General features: G+C 35.6%; 1 protein-coding gene and 1 long non-coding RNA gene across 2 annotated transcripts; both read left to right on the plus strand.

The window, feature by feature from the left end:
• The first annotated feature begins 5,478 nt into the window (after positions 1-5,478).
• Positions 5,479-6,576, plus strand: LOC120326726 (uncharacterized). Its single transcript, XR_013475072.1, has 2 exons — positions 5,479-5,948; positions 6,463-6,576. It is a non-coding gene; the product is annotated as an uncharacterized LOC120326726 (long non-coding RNA).
• Positions 6,577-7,039: 463 nt separating this feature from the next.
• Positions 7,040-17,849, plus strand: LOC120326685 (uncharacterized). The gene is made up of 8 exons (XM_078112101.1): positions 7,040-7,264; positions 7,547-7,597; positions 7,786-7,900; positions 8,623-8,777; positions 10,890-10,943; positions 14,080-14,205; positions 14,652-14,667; positions 16,726-17,849. The coding sequence occupies exons 1-8, from the start codon at positions 7,115-7,117 to the stop codon at positions 16,809-16,811; spliced, it is 753 nt and encodes a 250-aa protein (XP_077968227.1). The 5' UTR covers positions 7,040-7,114; the 3' UTR covers positions 16,812-17,849.
• The last annotated feature ends 2,103 nt before the right edge of the window (positions 17,850-19,952 follow it).

Genomic DNA, 19,952 nt, shown 5'->3' on the forward strand with positions numbered 1-19,952 from the left:
AGATTTCGAATGCTAAGAGTCAACATTGTAATGTAGGCAGCTATAGATGGTAACTTTTAGTTCAGAGTTTTTTTGGTGACGAATGAGTGTTAGCAACTAATTTATCTCAATAAGATTGTTTGATTTTTGAATGTTAGCCATTGGTGATTTTTTTGCATAATTACTGTAATTAGGCCTCGAGACAACATTGTTAGAACATTACTGTTCATTTATAGTTAAAAATATGGTGCTCCCCAGTTATTTGTACCAAGATGGCGCACAACCTGAACATAGTATGTGTACCTTGTTAGGAATCAGGTTTCGCGTCATCTTGGTACAAATACGTCCGGATCGCCAAAAATATATGTTGTTTGGGTAGTTCTGCAGTAATTTTGTGAGGCTTTTTGATACTCTGAGAAAGGCACAAGGCATGTAGGCTGGGTTTAAAGCTTTACTTTTACAATAACATGCATACATTAGCAAAGTATTGATTGATTAGCTGGACATACTGGCCAGTCTTGGTCACAAACTTAGAAATGTAATTACCAGTGTTAAAAATATTTGGCTATTGTAAACTGTACACATGTACCACAACTTCCATTAACAATAACAATAGTTTCATGGTAATAACATAGGATAATTTCAAATGATTCTGTGAATTCCCAAGTATTTTTCAAGAACACTCAAAAATCACTTTTCCGAGTAGTAAACTCTTTGTTCCAACATTACCATATTTATGAATTCTTGAATCCTCATTGATTTTGTTCTGTAAACTAAATATACGACTTTCATCTTCGTATGATTTCTGATGGTATTGTAAGGCATTCGCCCTCAATACTACCGGCTTACATGTGTGTTAAAACAGAAATACTATGCTATTTTTTTTTTAAAGGATAATTCACTTTTGATGAAGTTTGTTCTCGTACCACGAGAGGGATGAGTGTCATCAGATTATTCCATCAGCTACGTTCAACTGATGTAAGTTTGTTCTGATGTAAAGCTTGTATTTACTGCCTTGTTGACGTGTAAGATTAATGTTTTCAGACAGAGAGGTAAAAATTGTTACTACAATCGAACCGGGGGCATACTGCCTATATTTTAATTTTCTTGAATCCGTATATAACTATATGTTATATTAATTAGTTAGCATATCACATTCTTTTTCAGAAATTCAGTCAACGTGAAGGATGAATGGGTAGTGGCTTTACTGTCGCCTCTTGGTGTCAGTAGAGAATGGAGCCTTTAGGCAGCTCCATCCCTCCACCAGCCTGGGGGCTCACCTTGGGTAAGTGACAGTACCCCCTAAACCTCCCTTACTGGGGTAACAAGTAACTTTCTTACATATAACTTTATCAATTTCTTTTTTAATCGGATATTTTGACTTTTCATTAGTGTACTACAGCATCAAATTATACCATTAGATTTGCTAAACGACATGCTCTGATAAAAAATCGTCAGGTTTTGGTTACATATATATGTATATATATATAAGTCTATATACGCAATGTGTGATATTGTGATGTACATTATATGTACCTTATCAAGTATAGCTTATTTGTATATAGGATGATAAAATCTCACCCTTTCTACGTGGATACATGGACTTCAAATTTTTTGGATCCGAAATATGTTTATTTTCATTGCACTCTAGGCAAAACATTTTAAATTCGCAAGACTTTGTAACACATATATATGTATTTGTGTATGTTTCATATACATTAGTTAAAACTGGCTTTTTCTATTTAAAATGTCTACGATTAGGTTTACTCATTTTGTATCGAAAATGTATTAACGACTTTTATATGAATAAATCTCAAACTTTAAGAATATTTTGTATCCTTCTTGTACGTCGCCGGAATGATATATATATGGGAAATACGTTCTTTTCGGCAATGGACAACGCATAATTTAAAAAATTTTGTTCCCGACGACTCAAGTTGAATTGTGTAGATTTTATAAATCTTCTTAATATCAATCAATAAAATCTCGCCCCGCTTGGGCGGAAAGACATGTGAGCAATGTTTGAAAAGTGAATAGTTTTACGATTTTTCACCTATTCCGATATATGCAAAATGGGCTCTTTTTAGCAATGGATTACGCATGATTATAAAATTTTGTTCCCGACGACTTAAGTTGTATTTATCGAGTTTAAGAACCTTATCAATATTAAATAATGAAATTTTGTCATGGCGGTAATACATGCGACTAAGATTTCGAAACTGTAAAATTTTTCGTTTTTTGAACTATTCCGATGTGTGCGAAATAAGTTATACGTAATGGATTAGGCATGAATACAGAATCGAATTGTATTGTGTAAAATGTATTACTTAATTAACATGAAATAATAAAATCGCACTCATCTTCATTGGCAAATATAATTCTGCATTAAAATTTTCATAATTTTTTTTCGATTTGAGGTACCTCTTGAATATTAGTGGACACAATTGCACATCATTTCCGAATACCATCATTTCTTGACTAAAAACAGTATCTAGCCCCCCTAAGCGGACAATTTTTGATGTTGATCATTGAAATTTCTAACTTACGGTATTTTATAATATAGCCTACCACATGAAATAAAATATACTGACATCTGAACAGTATATGATTTACTATGAAATTCATGTACAACTTCTTGAATTGCCAATCTGTTTGGCATTCTCAACGGTATTTTTCCCTGGGGTAAACTCCTTTGACTACGTAATATTAAGAACATACTTGCTCTGAACTTATTTTTTTACCCGGGTTAATATTTTTTACAGCGTTTTTGGGAAAATCAGTATATTCCTTGAAAATGATATACCTAAGTTACCGTAAAATGTACTTGAATTTACTGCTTATCGGCATGTATTTAGATCGTATCTAAAATTCGAGAGAATTTCACCGTGTTGAATTCTGCACCCGCCCATGTCTCACACCATTTCACACCACCACCCTCCACTGAGCACAAATGCGAGATTTAACGCAACACTGCACAGGATTGGAAGAAGGCATGTGAGTCACTTCACAGTGGTATCGTGGTGTGATCGCAGTTGAAAAGAATGTTGCCAAGATGTGATGTTTTTATCCGGTGGGGTCGCAGTTGTAAAAAAAAACGTAAGCTAGAAAAAATTTGCGAAAAATATAGTAATTATATTTGTAATCAATGGCTGAATAATTATTTCTATCATAATCGCACTTCTCACAGGTATTTTTTTTTATAAGTAAGTAGAGATTCAAGATATGAAGCGGAAATTATATATTACAGTTAAATTATCGAAGACTTCACAAAGGCATCGATGGTTAACCTTCCATAGTAAACAGCAAAGCAAAACTTGCTCAGACATGACCTAGGTACCCCCTCCCCCCTCCCCCACCTTTCCAACATTTTTTAAATGTCATTTTGCGGCATTTGCAGTGAATCATAAAATCCTACGCCTTTTCCAACACCAATTTACTCTATTCTTCAACGATTTACTAAAAACTGACTTTTCCTGAACTTCTTTCAATAATCCTTTCACCAAATGATAGAACCGAGATAGATGGAAATGCGCGCTTGTATGCCTTGAATAACTTCGACAGCGAAGTGAATAAATTCTGTAAGATAGGATAGGAATTACATATTTATCCAGGGAGAGGAAAGCCGATATCGGCTCAACCATATGGCGAACCACGGCCTCTCGTCCGGTTACCATTCCGTGTCGGGTATGGGATTAGTTAGTTAGTTATTTGTTTTCAGAAGCATGGACTTGATGGTCGAGGAAGCCGTAACCGACCAGCGCTCAGCACGATGAGCCATAGCGCCGCGAATAGATATTGTTAGATAGGCTGCTTCAATCCAGCCTCGTTCGGAGCAAAAGCCACGAGTAAAAGTCGTGGTACGTCTTCATACAAAGAAAAATTTGGCATCTCCAATACACAACACTGTGTAATGTGCGTAAGCTTGGCAAATGTATTATATCTACGTGTTCTAAACATCATTCAAAGATTTAGCCAGTTTCCCAATCTTCCGTCAGTTCGTTGTGATGTTTTGTGTACGTTTTAAGAGGAAATCGATATTGTTGTTGTTCCCAGATGTTTACCTAGATTTCCTGTTAGCTCTCGATATATTCGTTATTGAAATCAAATTATTCCATTTTGAAGTTTGTTCTTTCGCTGGTTAGCTCGTAGTGTCTGAATTGACAAAAATCCATGCAATAACAGACAAAAAGTCATTTTATTTAGCTTTGAATGTGTTTATCGACAACTTTCAATGTACTTCTGAGTTTTATTGTTTTCATCGAAAGTGTCATTTAAACAGTTTCTGAACTGGCAAACTAATTTTTACACCATATCTCCAGGAAATTTGCTATGTTGCAATTTCGAACAAATATATATCCTGAAAAAACGCCTGATTTTCCCCAAAACAAAAAGTGAGTTACATTTTATGTCATTTTACCAGGGTAACTCATCACGCTATAGTGTGGGAGCAAGTGGGACCCAGTGATGAGAATTTCTTAAACATCATGGAAACGGCGAGACTTAACATTTACATCAATTTTTTGTTTAAAATATGTTATTTTCAACTAATAGCTAATTTACTCGAACGTGGTATCATGGTGTTGTTCGCGCCCATCATTGAACAAACGTCCTCGGAGGTTCTGTCTTGAATGGATTATTAGACTATATATATCAAGTAGAAATATTTCACAAGAATGAACGGTTACAAAATACGCAAGCCTTATCCATTTCATCAATGACGGAAGACGTGTATTGATATAAAACCTGATAATTATTATGCAAATGCCGTTTGTCGTTATTCTTCATTTCAGCCTTTAATGTTAAATCTGTATCTACCTATTTCATTTAAGCTTGGGTTGTTAAATCTATAAAAATATTTATTCCTATTCCAAATACGCTATCACGGCCTGCACAAACAATCGCCCATTGTATACGTGGTACATAATATATATATCAAATAGAAAAATTTCGTGAAAAGATTAATTTCGTTGCTCCAATATGTTTTCAATGTATGTATGGCGAAAGGGGAAGCACAGTAGAACACTTACACGCTCCTTGTAATAAATTTAAGTTTTTACTATGTCATTGTTCTCCACCTCACGCGACGTAAGAGCCCACACAATAAAATTTTATTAAAAATTCGAATATGGTATAAATAGTAGATATCGAAAGGAATTATAGGGCAATTAACATTACCTTGAATTTACATAGGAATCTATTTTTCCCGTTTTAGTGTTTATCGTATTGGGCTGGTTTTCATATAATGTAACATCTTTTCTTTACAGGCACGAACAATGTAGAGTAATCTAAATCTTTGCTGATACCATAATCAAAAACAACGATCTGCTGGTTATCAAGTTTGGCGCAGATGTTTAGCTAAATTTAAAATACAAGTGCAGGCATTAATATACCATTGTAAGTATAAACACGAGTGTTACATACCAGAATCAAGAATGAGAAAAATGAAAAGTTTTTGAATATCATATACGCGAATGATGCTGGACTGGGATGACCACCTGGTGATATTCAGCGTGTAACTTCATTAACGATGAACGAACCAAAACGCTTATAATCAATACCGAATCATAAACTGTTGTGCTCGGCGATTTGAATAATTTTCATAATCCTAGTTTTTGAAACATATATATATATACAACGTTCCTGTTTTCAGTTCATACGCTATGATTTAACATTCCGACTCATCCAAATAGAATCAGTCGGTGACGCAAAATGACTTTTTGTATCTTGATAGTGCTATTTTTTTTCAGAAGTACTGTTTATATTGATATACTGTATCAAACATTATGGAGATATATTTGACTGAAATTGCTAAGGATGGGTCTTTTATCCTGCGTATGGATGTAGTAGAAGAGCTTTTAAGTGCAGCTAGAGCCGATGCAATTGCATTTGTGGCAATCGTAGGACCACCAAGAGGCGGGAAATTTATGATTGCTAAAGCATGTTCAGCTTATCTGGAACGACCAGAGAAGGTTTATTTTAATTAGTGTTTATTCCAAAACTTTTTTTTACTACAGTTCCTCATTCTACTAACTTATCAATCACATATAACAAGCGGCAACATTTTAGGCCAGGTGTATCAGGTGATAGCAACATACGAATATAAAAAATTATACTAAAATGATATGCAATATTGCGGGTTGCAAAAGAGTGGTGAAAAATACCTTGATATTTTTAATTGCCAATCCCTCTAAATTTACCGCGTGTAGTGAGCTAATGACAAGTGTGATAAAACGTTATAATATATTAACATGATATTATTATAATAGATCATTCTAAGCTTTGAGTTACAAATGACAGCCTTATAATATCTGGAAATGTGAATAACGAAAGTGGGTTGTGGAAATATAACAATTAGTGGATATGTTATGGGCATTTCATAAGAAAGACAAATTTGGCCAGCTATGTCTTTACAGTATATATTACAGATTTTTCTATTGTCTTCAATATTAGGACCCAGCAAAAACTGAATGTATTCCACTTTAGATGGAACTGAGAGACCAAGACATATTTGATTTCAATGCAATCAGAGACCACGATAATGGTTATATTATTGCACTTAGAAGAACAGTGGATTTTGAGCACGTAAGTGGTCTTTAGAAGTGGACACAAAATGTTTAAAGTGCTACCTGATTCAACCACTTTTCATCGATTTAAATAAGACTTATATGATAGTAATACAAATGTGTGTTAGGGTTGGAAATCTTGTAATATATATGTTGGAGTATCCCAGACGTTTTCTAGACGCCATTGCTTCTGTACTATACAGCCAACAATATTTCAGTTAGGCCTGTCGAAGGTTTCATGACAATGCTTTTGATTTTTTTGACCTGAAGAAGTGTGTGCACCAAGATGGTGCACAACCTGAACATAGTATGTGTACCAGATTGGGGTTCAGGTTGTGCGCCATCTTGGTGCACATACTTCGGGAGCGCCGATTTTTTATGACATGTTGGCGTATTTATGTAAGAATCACTTCTCAAATTTTAATCCGCTGGTAACAATTAGTTAGGCTTTGTAAAAATAGAAAATATAACCGATAATTGGAAACAGGACATTGGTGTAGAGTAGGGTAAGTGAGGACCAGAGACACAGATTTTTAGAGCATTATTACGACTGACATCCAATATCTTCGCAGATGAAAGTATATTTCATTGTGACTCAAATTCCAAGAAACTTGGATAAGCCGAAGGCAAATAAACTTCTACTTTGGACAGCAATGCTAAGCTCCATTCAAATATTCAACATACCGAATCAAATATTAGAATTGGATGAGCTGCGTACCAAGGTAAATATTATTTATAGCATTCTCTTTATCATCTCATTTCGCAAACATGAGCATGTCCAACTTAATAAATAACTCCGGTGAGTTCAATGCATTATAATAGGAATGAGTTTTTTAAATATTCATCTTTACCCACTTATAATGACTCACAGAGTAGTAAACTGGTCATTTTATTCTCCTATTTTTTCATTTGAGAATCGTAAAAACTATTTTCGAGCTAGCACGTGGTGAGCTGACAATATATAACAACCCCATATATTTAACAGTGTAACTGTATTGTTCCAGATCATTATGCGATACAACGGATTTATAGCATCGGAAAATATCAGGACAGTGGTAAGTTACCAGGGGCTGATATTATTTAGATGTTAGAATATTCTTACACATCCCATAGCAGTAGAACACTGTTGACAATTTTTGAATGATATGTTCCCCTCTATTTACTTAACAAACAGTCATGATTATCTTCTCAGTTTATTGTTTCATCTGTAGTTGTTCGAATTTCTATCAATATATATATATAGATTTTTCTTCGCGACGTACTCCGGGAAAAGTACGAGATGAGAAAAGAGAAGGTAGGCGAATCACAGGTGGATTGCTATACCCTACCTTCACCAGGACAAGACATATTTAGAGCAGGTTTGTAATCGGAAGTCCGAAGAGCATTAGCTTATCGATATTCAAATTTCAATACTATTTTTATAATTGATTAAACAAAGTCGCAATCACTGACTGACCACCATAGTAATCTAACTTATAATTTAAGTATTTTTGTGGTACTAGGGTGGGGAGTGTCACCTATAACGCCAGGCGTCCATTGAAGTTTTGCCCCTTCTATTTATCTCCTCAAAACACTGTGGTTATTTGAAAAGACTACATATGCTTCTTCTAAAATAGCTACGTCTTTTCAGTAAAAACCTTTTGTCTAAAATTTGTATTTTTTGAAACGACCACGACCCCTCAAAGACCAATTGGCAATTGCATTCTCATGTCTTCCTAGTAATACCCTTTTCCCTAATTATACATGCAATTGGTTCTTACAGGAACATATGCTTGAATAAATTCAGTGTTACAATTCATCACGTAAGAGCAAATTGCAAATTCCCTTTTGGGTTCTCACCAATTTTGGGCGCTCCCGAGGTATGTACACCAGGATGACACACAACCTGAACCCTAACCTGGTACACATATTATGTTCAGGTTGTGCGCCTTCTTGGTGCACATACTTCTGAAGATCCCAACTTAGATGTTAAGATTTAAAAGGTCTTGACAAACGCATCTTCACGAGACTTTTGTATACCTAACAATTTGAAATGATTAGAACGATTGTGAAAACCCTTTATTCCTCATATCACTACTAGTTCCAAAAGCCGCGATGGAGTTCAAAAGGTCATTGCTTGAACATTTGAGAAAAGTTTTTACGTCTTTGGAAGCAAGGTCAATGTTCGGACAACCGGTATCGGGTTCTCAACTGCTTGTTTACTTGAGAGAACTCGATATAAGGAATATACGTGAGGTAAATCCAAGTAGGCTATAGATATATATATATATCATTGCTGAGAGATTCCTTCATTCGGGAAAGAAGATCCAATGACTATGCAGTTCAGGGGCGTGCCAAACTTTTCCGCTAGCCGGGGCGAGTTTCTGATAATGCTGCCCCTTATCCCTAACTTAAAATATATTTCGAGGGTTAAATAGAATATAGTTGTCGTTATACATATAAATGAATAAATTAAAGGTCAAGTAAGAGTGAAATGTTTGTATTAATCACTAAACTAAACAACACGTATACGATTGAACTAATGTATCAAACTCATGTATTAAGAAAAAGCAAGTCATTTATTTCTATGTCAAATCGCCACTTAGCTGTTAACAAATGTGTGAACGACAGCCTCTTTCACCTCGCCCGTCAGGAATTTCTTTTCGATGCTAATCGAAGATAAATGGACAGGCACTAATTTGACATCTAATACCTCAAATATGTTTTTTTATTTGTTTCAACATAGAGAAAGATCGTTCGCAACTAGCAATTGAGTATTCGATTGTAAATAATAAACAATGTGCAATGCAAAAAGTTGGAAAAACCTCCCAGCTAAGCTCAATCAAATAAGCATAAAAAAATCTTTAGCATTTTTTTGTAAAATCTCTGTTTCCACTTCGGAAAAGCGACGTAACAGTATACAATTTGCCAGCCGAACAGACAGATTTTCTGGCATGGTTGTAACCATGACCTCGTTTTCCCGTGTAATTTGTTAGTTTTTGTTTATGTTACGGAAATTTCAGTACGAATGAAATATAACTTAATTATTCTGTCTTTTTATATTTAATTACAGTAATCAAAAGTTAACTAAAAGTTGAGGTTGCGTGAAATTTCACTAACTTCCCTTGCTCTATATGCCTTTGCGCAGGTGGATCCGTATGCGTACTACGCAAGGACGCTGTAGCAAGAGTGTGATTGGCTATTCTATTCAATTCAAGAGTCTTGCTGCACAGGAACAAAAATATATTTCTGTAACGTTTCGATAGGTAAATGGAGACCTTTAGGAGATGTCCCTGTTGCTACGAAGTGCTTTAGACCCCGCTTGTGGTGTTGTAGTTTGGTTTCTTCCAGTGCAATTTTCTTCAAATTGTTGAAGTCCTTTTTGTGATGTTTGTAGATTCGACGAAATGTTACAGAAATATATTTGTGTTCGTGTGCAGCAAGACTCTTGAGTTGAATAGAATAATCAAAAGTTAGTTTAGATATAGTTGTGATATAGATTGGTACTTTTTAATAACAGGGTTGCCTATTTGGAATTGAAATGATTGTTTTAGACATATATATATTAACCAGTTTAAGGCGAACGATTAACTAGCGAAACAACCCTTTACATGAGCACCAAAAATGTTGCAATTAAAAAATCTAGGTACAGAAGGTCGGGGAAACATCCATTGTTGTCTCATCATTACCACAGTCACTCGCACAATACTAAACACATAATGTCAGCTTTTGATTAATAAAACAAACAAAAAAATATGTCTTATGTGTAATAACTCAGACTCAACATCTTGGTTCTGCTGTCCCCTACGACGTGTTGCCCGGGGCAGCCGCCCCTCTCGCCCCCCTCTAGGCACGCCACTGATACCGTTTGAGTACATATCTTTGGATTAAATTATGCCTTTTTAACTACAACCGCGCCATTTAATGCTCACGTGACATCAGAGATATAATAAACTTATTCAACTAAAATAAACCACATTTTAGTCAAGAAATACGCCTTCAAAATTCCCTCAAAAGTTAGGAAGAATCTGATGTTATTGGCGTTTTATTGGATTAGTTTGCTTTAAAGCCTAAAAAATTTATGAGGCTGGCGCATGCAAATCAGTATAACTGGTAAGGTCGAGCTGAAGAATAATACCGACCATCGTGAAGCGAGCGTGGATATTTCCAACAATATATATCAACGAATTTGCAAAGCGATTCACATGGACATTTCGTGTTCATGATCAAATATATATAAATATCCATTCAGGCAAATTATATTGCACAATTTGTCTGTCGTCTGCTTCATTATATAAAAACTTCATTATTTTTTTTAAAAGATTTCTAGAATAGTGTTTGTTAGTATACATGAAATATATTTTGCAGTCAATCAGAAGAGCAAGTGAAATCATCAGAGGAGTCTTGGACTTCAGGCAACAGGTTAGTTCTCGAACCTACTTTGTCTCGTGATTTAGTCTATTTATTCTCACCAACGGAATTAATACTACAATTCTATGTCACCCCTTGCGTGTCGAAGGTTACAGCCAAAGACACGAAACTTCGAACAGTGTATATTTGTTGAAACAGAGATGGCACACCAGCCTTTTATAGTCGGAAAAAATTAGTAATTGAACAAAGCTATTCAAATTGTTCTCAACTTTTTAAAATGGTTCGTTTAACACAGAGTTTCTTAGCCTGGGTTCGATCGAACCCCTGGGATTCGGTGAAGCTGTTTCAGGGGTTCGACGAAAGTCCTCTAAAACAGTGGTTTCCGAACTTTTTGCACCATCGCCCCCCTACAGTAGTTTATAGTTTATACAACTTCATCGCCCCCCCAGCACTACAAAAAAATTTCAGTCAGAAACGATTATATTACAGACCAAATAAGAAGACAAATCATACTTTATAGTCTTTTTTTAATGATTTCATTTATTCAACTGTTCTATTTATTATTTTGTGACATTTTTGTCAGACACAATCTAAAATCACCCCGTTTATTGATCGGAAGGCGATTTCGTTGTTTTGATAGCAATAGTAGCACGGCTGAAAACTTCTTTTTCACCATATAAGAGGTCGGAAATGAAAGAATCCAGGGTTCTATCTCCTCAAAAACCGCCGTGTAGTTGCCTTGTAGCATTTAAATCCCTAAATTCACCCCATTTCACATTAAAATGATGAAAACAAAGGTAATTTTTCCAAACTTTTAAAATGATTTTCGTACATTTCGTTCTTTCCTACAGCCTGATGACCTGCACCAAAATACATGATATATAACGATCTTCGGTAAAATTCATCCTCGATTCCTCATCCTACCATGGCCTCCAGTCCGATCACCTGTACATATAATTAATTAGTCATTTATTTTAGATTCATGGACTCGGATGTGAAAAAGACCGTGACCGACTATCGGCTACGGCCCAGGGGGCGGCAAATTTTAAGTCGCTCGCGGGACAAAATTAAGGGTAGATAGTCTTTTGCGGGTCGCATAATATTTTATGAAAGTTGAAATCGGAACAGCGCGCGAAAACTGCGACAATTCATGAACTCAACTCAGTCGTCTTATTAAAAAATCATTACAATGACATTTGATGTGACACTTTCTTGTTGCTGCATCACGCCTAATAGCTTAACGACGCCAAGGAACAATTTCTAAATGAGCATCACTAATCCTAGTTCTTTGCTTGTTATTTGTAATGTTTATTTTCAAAAATAGTTGTTTGCACAAATATGTACTTCAACAAATATGTAACATCGAAGTGAATATTTTCGCATGATTTGTGAAATTTTGATAAAGATTTTACTCAAAAAGTTACATTCTTACAAAATTAAGCAGTGATGAATCTCTCGAATAGAATATAAATTTTATTTCCTTATTGCATTGCAATATATTTGAATATTTACTGCGATATTGAACCCCTGCACTCAGCATTAACTTTTCTGCGTGTTGCCATTGGTCTAATTATAATTGAATTGTAGGCTCGTTAAACGAGTAGCTGTTCACTAAATTGTTAGGATATAATTTAGTCTAAACTTGTCTCACGATAAATTCTGTTACGTAAAAAATGTAATTTACTCCTCGAGCGTAGATTATAAATAAAATTAATTCATCGTCAAAACCCTGTTTTGTCTGTATATTGGATGTTTCCCGGGGCATAAACTTGCTTGTTTACTTCGTGACATTGGCCAATCAGCATGATGCAGAAATAAACGTAAGAATGCACACTTTTGCATCCACTTAGACGCTTTTCTTGCTCAGACAGATTTTCATGCGTGGTCGTAAACATTACCTCAATTTCTCGGTTTTTGAATTATATTCATTAGTATTTAGTCGTGTTTCGTAATTTAAATAAAAATCGAATAATTCAATGATCACTTTGTCTGCCCAGGAGTTTCAGTTTAATTGCAGTAATCGAAAATTAGAGTAGAAATAGCTGTGATAGACTAGGCTAAAATTCTTTAACGGTAATTTTAAAAAACAGATTGTTAAACGAATTAGAACGATAGTTTGAAATACCCCATTTTACAGGCGACAACTCGCGAAACCACTCTTAAAATAAGCACCGAAAATTTTAAAATGGCAAAGTATAGGAAGAATTTATCGGGGTCAAAGGTCGTGAAAATATTCATCCAGCGAAGCGTTCCGGGCCAGATTATTTTACTCCGGCCGTATTTTGCTGACCACTGGGATACGCAAACTACCTTGCCTTACGGCGAGGACGAGTCCAGCAATCTTTTCGCATGTGATAATTCCCCATGTGATTCAAACCTACGAAAACACGCAGAGTACAGTAATCAAGTGCACGATGCGCCGAACAATACCAGGTTTTGCGAAATCGCCCCCTTCGACTTTTTCGACTTTTTCGACTATGATCGATCCCAGTACACTTCATCGAAATTGTCGCATGTTAACGTTTTGATAACAGCTAAACTCAGAATAGTTGTCTAGATATAGAAATCTTCTATATATATTTGTTTTCCTAGGATATTCTCGATCTATATTCTGCGATATAGATAGAAGTTGATATTCCAGTCTTCAGAAATGTAGAATATATATTGTTGAATAAATTAAATGGATTTTCCAACTTTTGTGAATTTAATGCATTGCATTGACAAAAATATTTGTCCGGCCCGTTTCAACACAGTTTGAGTCATACCCGGCCCGCGGTCAAAAAGTTCGGTGACCCCTGTTCAAGGGGTATTTATTGTTTCAGCTTTCGACTCTCCAATGTTGCATTTTTTGCCCTATCCCTCTCCGCCCACACAAGTTATTCATACACCATAAACCATATAGCAAGAAGTCCCCTGCCACCTACGCCTTTGTGAAATAACAATGGTTATTTCGACAAAGTGTATGTTTCCGAGGAGATTTTTGAGAAAAATGTTAACCAAAAAATGCACTTAGTCCTATGACCGTGTGGAGCTAATGGTTCTCTTGTTGCAATTTATGTTTCCGCTTATAAAGTTTTAGTTGCGCCCCAGGTTTTAACTGTTCAAAACGTCGGGGTTCGACGGAAGCTTGCAGAATAACATAGGGGTTCGACATGTTTGTAAAAGTTAAAAACCACTGGTTTAACAGATAAATGATCGTGTTCCACACAGAGAAGCTATTGAGAATGTTTTGAAAAATCTATCTGCCGAAGACAGAAAGGGAATAGAAGAATATATTGCTATAGAAGTTAAAAGAATGCAGGAAGCCGGAGAGGTACAGAAACACAATAATATATATATATAACGTAAGAGGTGTGACGCTTGTTTATTTAATTTCTATCGGATAAAACTGTCCAGAGTCTTCGCAAATTTGCGCTTCCCTAATAAATTTTGGTAGCGTTGGACTCTTGCTTCATATTCATTTTTTTCCGGAATGAGATTTTAAACTGCACTGATTTCTTAAATACACGAACACCGAAGCAGCAGGAAAGCAACGGTTTTCCAATAATTTAATTTACAATAGAGAATCTTTGAATGCCCGGATTTTGGGTCTATTGTACCTGAATATATAATTCTCAGAATAAAACGCTTGGTTAGTTGTCCATCTACCTGCTTCGAACCTACAAAGTAGCATTATTAATTTTACATTGTTATTTATATCATATTTTATGTTCAACGATTTGTATTTGATCGAAACTAACAAAGCTTATAACTTTTCAGGGCCAACGTGGACCAGGTATGGGATAAAATATTACTGTTGGTCACCACTATATCCGAATAAATTTCGAGTACGACACGTATAATATATATTACTCAATATTTTCTTGATACCTACTAGAACTAGACCATATAAATATCAACGGTGGGCAAACCGCGGCTCGCTTCTGCATTAATTATTATACAAATTTAACTAAGCGGAACTACAGTAACATTTTTTTTAATTCAATGAGCGGTGTAAAATAAGAGGTTTTCATCAATAATTAAGTCAAATTATGTTTTCGTATGAAAGTGGTTGTAGCGTGGAATTTCAAATTCAAATCAGTCAAGCGACAAATTTCAAGTCACAATGATTGAATGTGTTGGCGGTATGTAATGATAGGATTCCCATACAATTTTTATCTCGGGGGAGGAGAAGGTTAATATGACGTCTTAAAATCATATGACGAGCAGCGGCCTCTCGTCCTGTTACAAGTCCATGTCGGGTATGGGATTAGTTAGTCAGTTATTGGATTTCCGCTCCTGGAAGACCCTTATTATCAGTCGTTCTGTCTGTCTGTCTGTTTAGATGTAGCGTCTTAATGGCTGGACCAATCTGGATGAAATTTTTCACGTGGGTTATCCTGTCACCCTAGTAATGTGCGTTTTATAGAAAGTCCAGATAAATGTTTCGTTTCCTTGGTAACAACAAAAAACGCGCCGATCGTTATGAAATTTCTATTTTTTTCACAATTTATCGCCGTTTTCTCGCCAACCAAATCGAAAATTAAAATTCCAAGAGCGCTACCTTCCGCATGGCAAAGTACTCTTTTCAGTAAGTCGTCTTTGGTCTCGATACTCCATAAACTGGAGAAGCCTTAGGGATTTTAGTGAACATTAATTTCCTTATTTTCAGTCACAGTATATCAGTCACGCGAGTATATCAACGGAACGCGCAGCGTTCAAATGAACTCAACGGAACGCGCAGAGTCCAAATGAACTAGCATTTTTGGTAACCAGCTCTTTTTCTTAATCGCGTGGTAACCGGCTGCTTGAGTGCGGGACTGGTAACTGGTTATTGCATGTCGTTAGAGGACACAGAGGCACGCTGTCGTTGAAGGTCAGCAATTTTTCTTGGATGGTGAAAAATTGCTGGGGTGTAATCCGACATTATTCAGTAACTTCAAGAAGTTGCCCGTCAAAACATTTACGGAGAATTGCCAGTTCAGATCGCACATCAAGAATTTAGGGAGGATTGGATAGGAGCAGTGGTGGGATTCATCCGGTTTGCACCGGTTCTATAAAACCGTCTCACATAATTTTATGAGATCAGCAAACCGGTTGGCATTACTGGTTACTGTCAATGTTCTGTTTGTAACAAAACCGACTGAAAAATATGACTTTTGTGAAGGGACCCGCTGACAAGAAATTTGAATCCCACCACTGGATAGGAGCCGGTGCAGGTGTTCTTGATATACGGAAGTATTATTTGCTTGGAATTTGATGTACTTCTCGCTGTTAGTGGGGGGTTCACCTAAACGCTGGCTAATGAATTGGATCTTCGCGATATACTGTATGCCGCGGGCCTGGTTATCAGCGGAGATCCTGGACGCCTACCGACTTGTATATATATGTTTCAGATACATGTACTCGAAACCTATTTGTTTTCAGATGCATAACCAGAAATTTATGATATCATTTGCCAAGCCATCCGATGCAACAACTGAATAGTTTTGTTATTTCATGAAATACTCTTACTGTGATTTTGTTGGAGAAAAAATATTGCTGAAGTTGTCGCGGTCTCGTTCCCCAACAGCACGAAACGACTAATAGCCCAACGCAGATTTCCCGTTACACTACACGAGGGCAATTTAATGAGCTCTAATATTAAAAATTTCGAAAATTATACGGTTCTCACATATTTCTGACTTGCTGCATGCGGCTCTTATACTAAAATATTTTGCCCACCCCTGCCATATATATTCAATTGTTTGATGGGAAAGTTCGGTTAGGCTTCCTGTCATTTCTAAGTAATTTTATAATATCAGGCATGGCATTCTGATATTTCGGACTTAAACCTGTATAATATTTGTTGCAGTGGTAACTGTAATAGCAGAAAACATCCAATCTGTGACCGTGGGCCATCACGCAGCGAATGACAAAAAGAATAATGAACAGAAATAAAGAACGCTTGATACTAGAGGTGCATGGAAACCACTGCACACCACCTCGGAGTTTCATTCTTTATATATATACAATTGCAGAAGCTTATTCAGATTGGCGTTTTGAAACATCACTGGATATAGTTCAAAATAGTCTCAGGAGTAGTATATAAATATATTATATATATAATAAATAATTTGCGTTGAATACCCTAACATTTGAATAATCTGTTAAACACTTCCAGTCGGTTGCTTATCTAATAAGGACTGGGATAATGATGATAACCACTGGAAATTTGTCATTCAACGTGGGCTCAGATGTCTAATTTTTCACTTCAAATATTATTTTTTCATTTTCCTAAACCTAAGTGCTGCAGTGAACAACACGTTATGTCGGCTTATTGTCCATTACAATCTTCGTGTCGTAAACCAATCAAGTCTATCAAATCTGCTGTGCTCAAATATATGGACACGTAGAGCCACATAATTTTGAAGACGTTATAGCGAAAAAAAGTAATAGCCTTCAGGAGAAAAATTCTATCTTTAACCACTGAACATTTCAAAGCAATTGGTCCAGTCATTAAAGAGAAAAGCGATTTCTTCAAAACGTGTCAAAGCACAACAAACAACAAGACTAAGAACAACATAACAACAAAACGATCACTATGTCAACTACGTGTCCAATAATGCTCACATAGTGTTAGTAGAACAAATATCCTTTACTATTTTATCACAAATTATTAATCTGTAATGGGTAGTATGTGTCTCTGATATTGTCCTCTTGTGATATGCATCAGAATGTTGCCAATCTGAAGAAAGAACGAATAATTTGTAGACGTATTTGTGTTCTTCACATTGCATATTGGAAGTGTTTGTCTGTTTTACAAGCTACTTTGTTTAGTTTTAAAATTCAAGTGTTGCATAATAAATAAGGCATTGATTGATTATGTTCCAATCAATTCATTCACAATTATTTTGTAGCACGCATTTTACTTGTTTTACTGCTATTATTCTATTTGATTTGTACGTTAACATTTTTTATGTGTAGCAATAGCAGGTGTAGAAAACTAAAAACATAGTTTCTTTCCCGATGCAAATTGTGGCAATTTCGTGCTCTTTAGTACTGGGATATTCCAATGTAAAAAGAAACATAAAAATGAGGAATTAATAACATAACAAAAAAATACCTCGAACCAGTTTCAACGGCGCCTGTTGTGTATTTTAAAACATGGAGAATACAGTTTTGTACATGCGCGAAATACGATATATACATACAGTATCTGAGTCTGGGCAGGTTCGATAGAGCATATTATTACGTAACAATTGTAAGTTTCGCTGCCGACACGGTTTAGGAATGAACAAGCCGAATATCTTGTGTCCTTGTTGATAAACAACGCTACAATACCTTCTGCAGTATGCGGAAGTTATTATCTCACTCCAAGAGTAGTGTAATACATTTTATTCGCAAAGGTAGCAGTGATATCGAATGACCAATTTTTTCTAATTCCAAGCGAGAGAAAATCAGACTTGGAGAAAATTGTAAATTAGATACTGAAGTTTTGTCAGTCACGAAACATTTATAGTTTAAGAATATTTATTCTTCGCTGTTTAAATAATAAACATAGATACTTGGCAAGTTTTTTTGAGAAATGTTTAACACTTACGACTAAAAAGTAGGCAGGCCTTAGATCTGAATTGTTCTATTTGAATAAATGATGAAACATTTACTCCGACTTCTCCGAGTACAGTTACATAATCAAATGGACAAAAAAAAATACAAATTTTTGTGGTGATTTTATTAGGAATGCGCCCACAGGGCCGAGCTAATTGGCAGCGGAAGAGTTTTTTGTACGCGTGTGTGTAGTTATCTGCATATTTAGTAATCATTTGTTTTTGTGTATACCCTTATTATCATTCAGTCGATCGCGAGCTATTTTGGAGATTTTAGTCGATCGCGGTCAGAAGCAGGTTGGCCACCCCTGCTGTGTATGAACAGGAAGGTTAAAGAGCCTAGTTTTGGATAAAATTATCCTAGGAGGCATTTAGTCGAGAAAGACATCAAATTTAGAGACACTTATTCTCATTTAGTCGAAAAATACTGACTTCAAATTATCCTCCAGGAATCTCACGTTATTCGTGTTTTATTGGATTAGTCTTCTTGGAGCCTAAAAAAATTTATAAACGAGGCTGGCGAAATGACTTGCCGGGTTAGGTTTCACTGAAGAATACCTGCGCGAAGAGGTTGTGAATATCTCCAACAACAGCAACGATTTTGCTAAGCGATTTACATGGACTTTTCGTGTTCAATAATCTAGTAATTAAATGTCACATTGCTCAGTTTGTCCATCGCCTGTTTTAAGGTAGAAATAGTTTTGCTTAACGAGCATATTCCAATAATTTTTAATCCTAATATTTTACTGAAATTTATGAATCTTATTGTTTTCTTTAAGAGATTCCTTGAATAGTTTTTGTTAGTATAAATGAAATATTTTTTTGCAGTCAATCAGAAGAGCAAGAGAAATCATCAGAGGAATCTTGGACTTCAGGCAACAGGTTTGTTTATAAATTTTTTCTTGTGATTTTATAGCATATTCTATGTACTCACTCCTTCGCATGTGGAAGGTTACAGACAAAAACACGAAACCTTGAAGAGTGGAGTATTTTTGTTGAAACAGATGATGCAACAGCATTTTATTGTCGGAAAAATTTATTAATTCAAATTGTTCTCAGCTTTTCAAAATGGTTCGTTCAACAGATAACTGATAGTGTTTCACGCAGACAAGCTTTTGAAGAATCCATCTGCCGAAGACAGAAAGAGAATAGAAGAATATATTGCTATAGAAATTCAAAGAATGCAGCGAGTCGGAGAGGTACAAAAACACAATAATATACGTGTGACGCTTATTTAATGTCTATGTGATAAAACTGTTTTCGCAAATTTTTGTTTTCCTAATTTTCCGGATTGGTATGCGTGTGGCCTTTTGTACCTAAATATATAATTCTCAGAATAAAAAGCTTGACTGGTTATCAATTTAGCTACATTGACCCTAGAAAGTCGCTTCATGAATTTTACTTGAGCTTTATATTGTTATGTGCGATATGTATTTCGTCGAAATTAACAAAGCTTATAACTTTTCAGGGCCACGGTGGACCAGATATGGGA

The sequence above is a fragment of the Styela clava genome, chromosome 4, assembly GCF_964204865.1.
Source record: "Styela clava chromosome 4, kaStyClav1.hap1.2, whole genome shotgun sequence".
In the NCBI taxonomy this organism is placed as follows: domain Eukaryota; kingdom Metazoa; phylum Chordata; class Ascidiacea; order Stolidobranchia; family Styelidae; genus Styela; species Styela clava.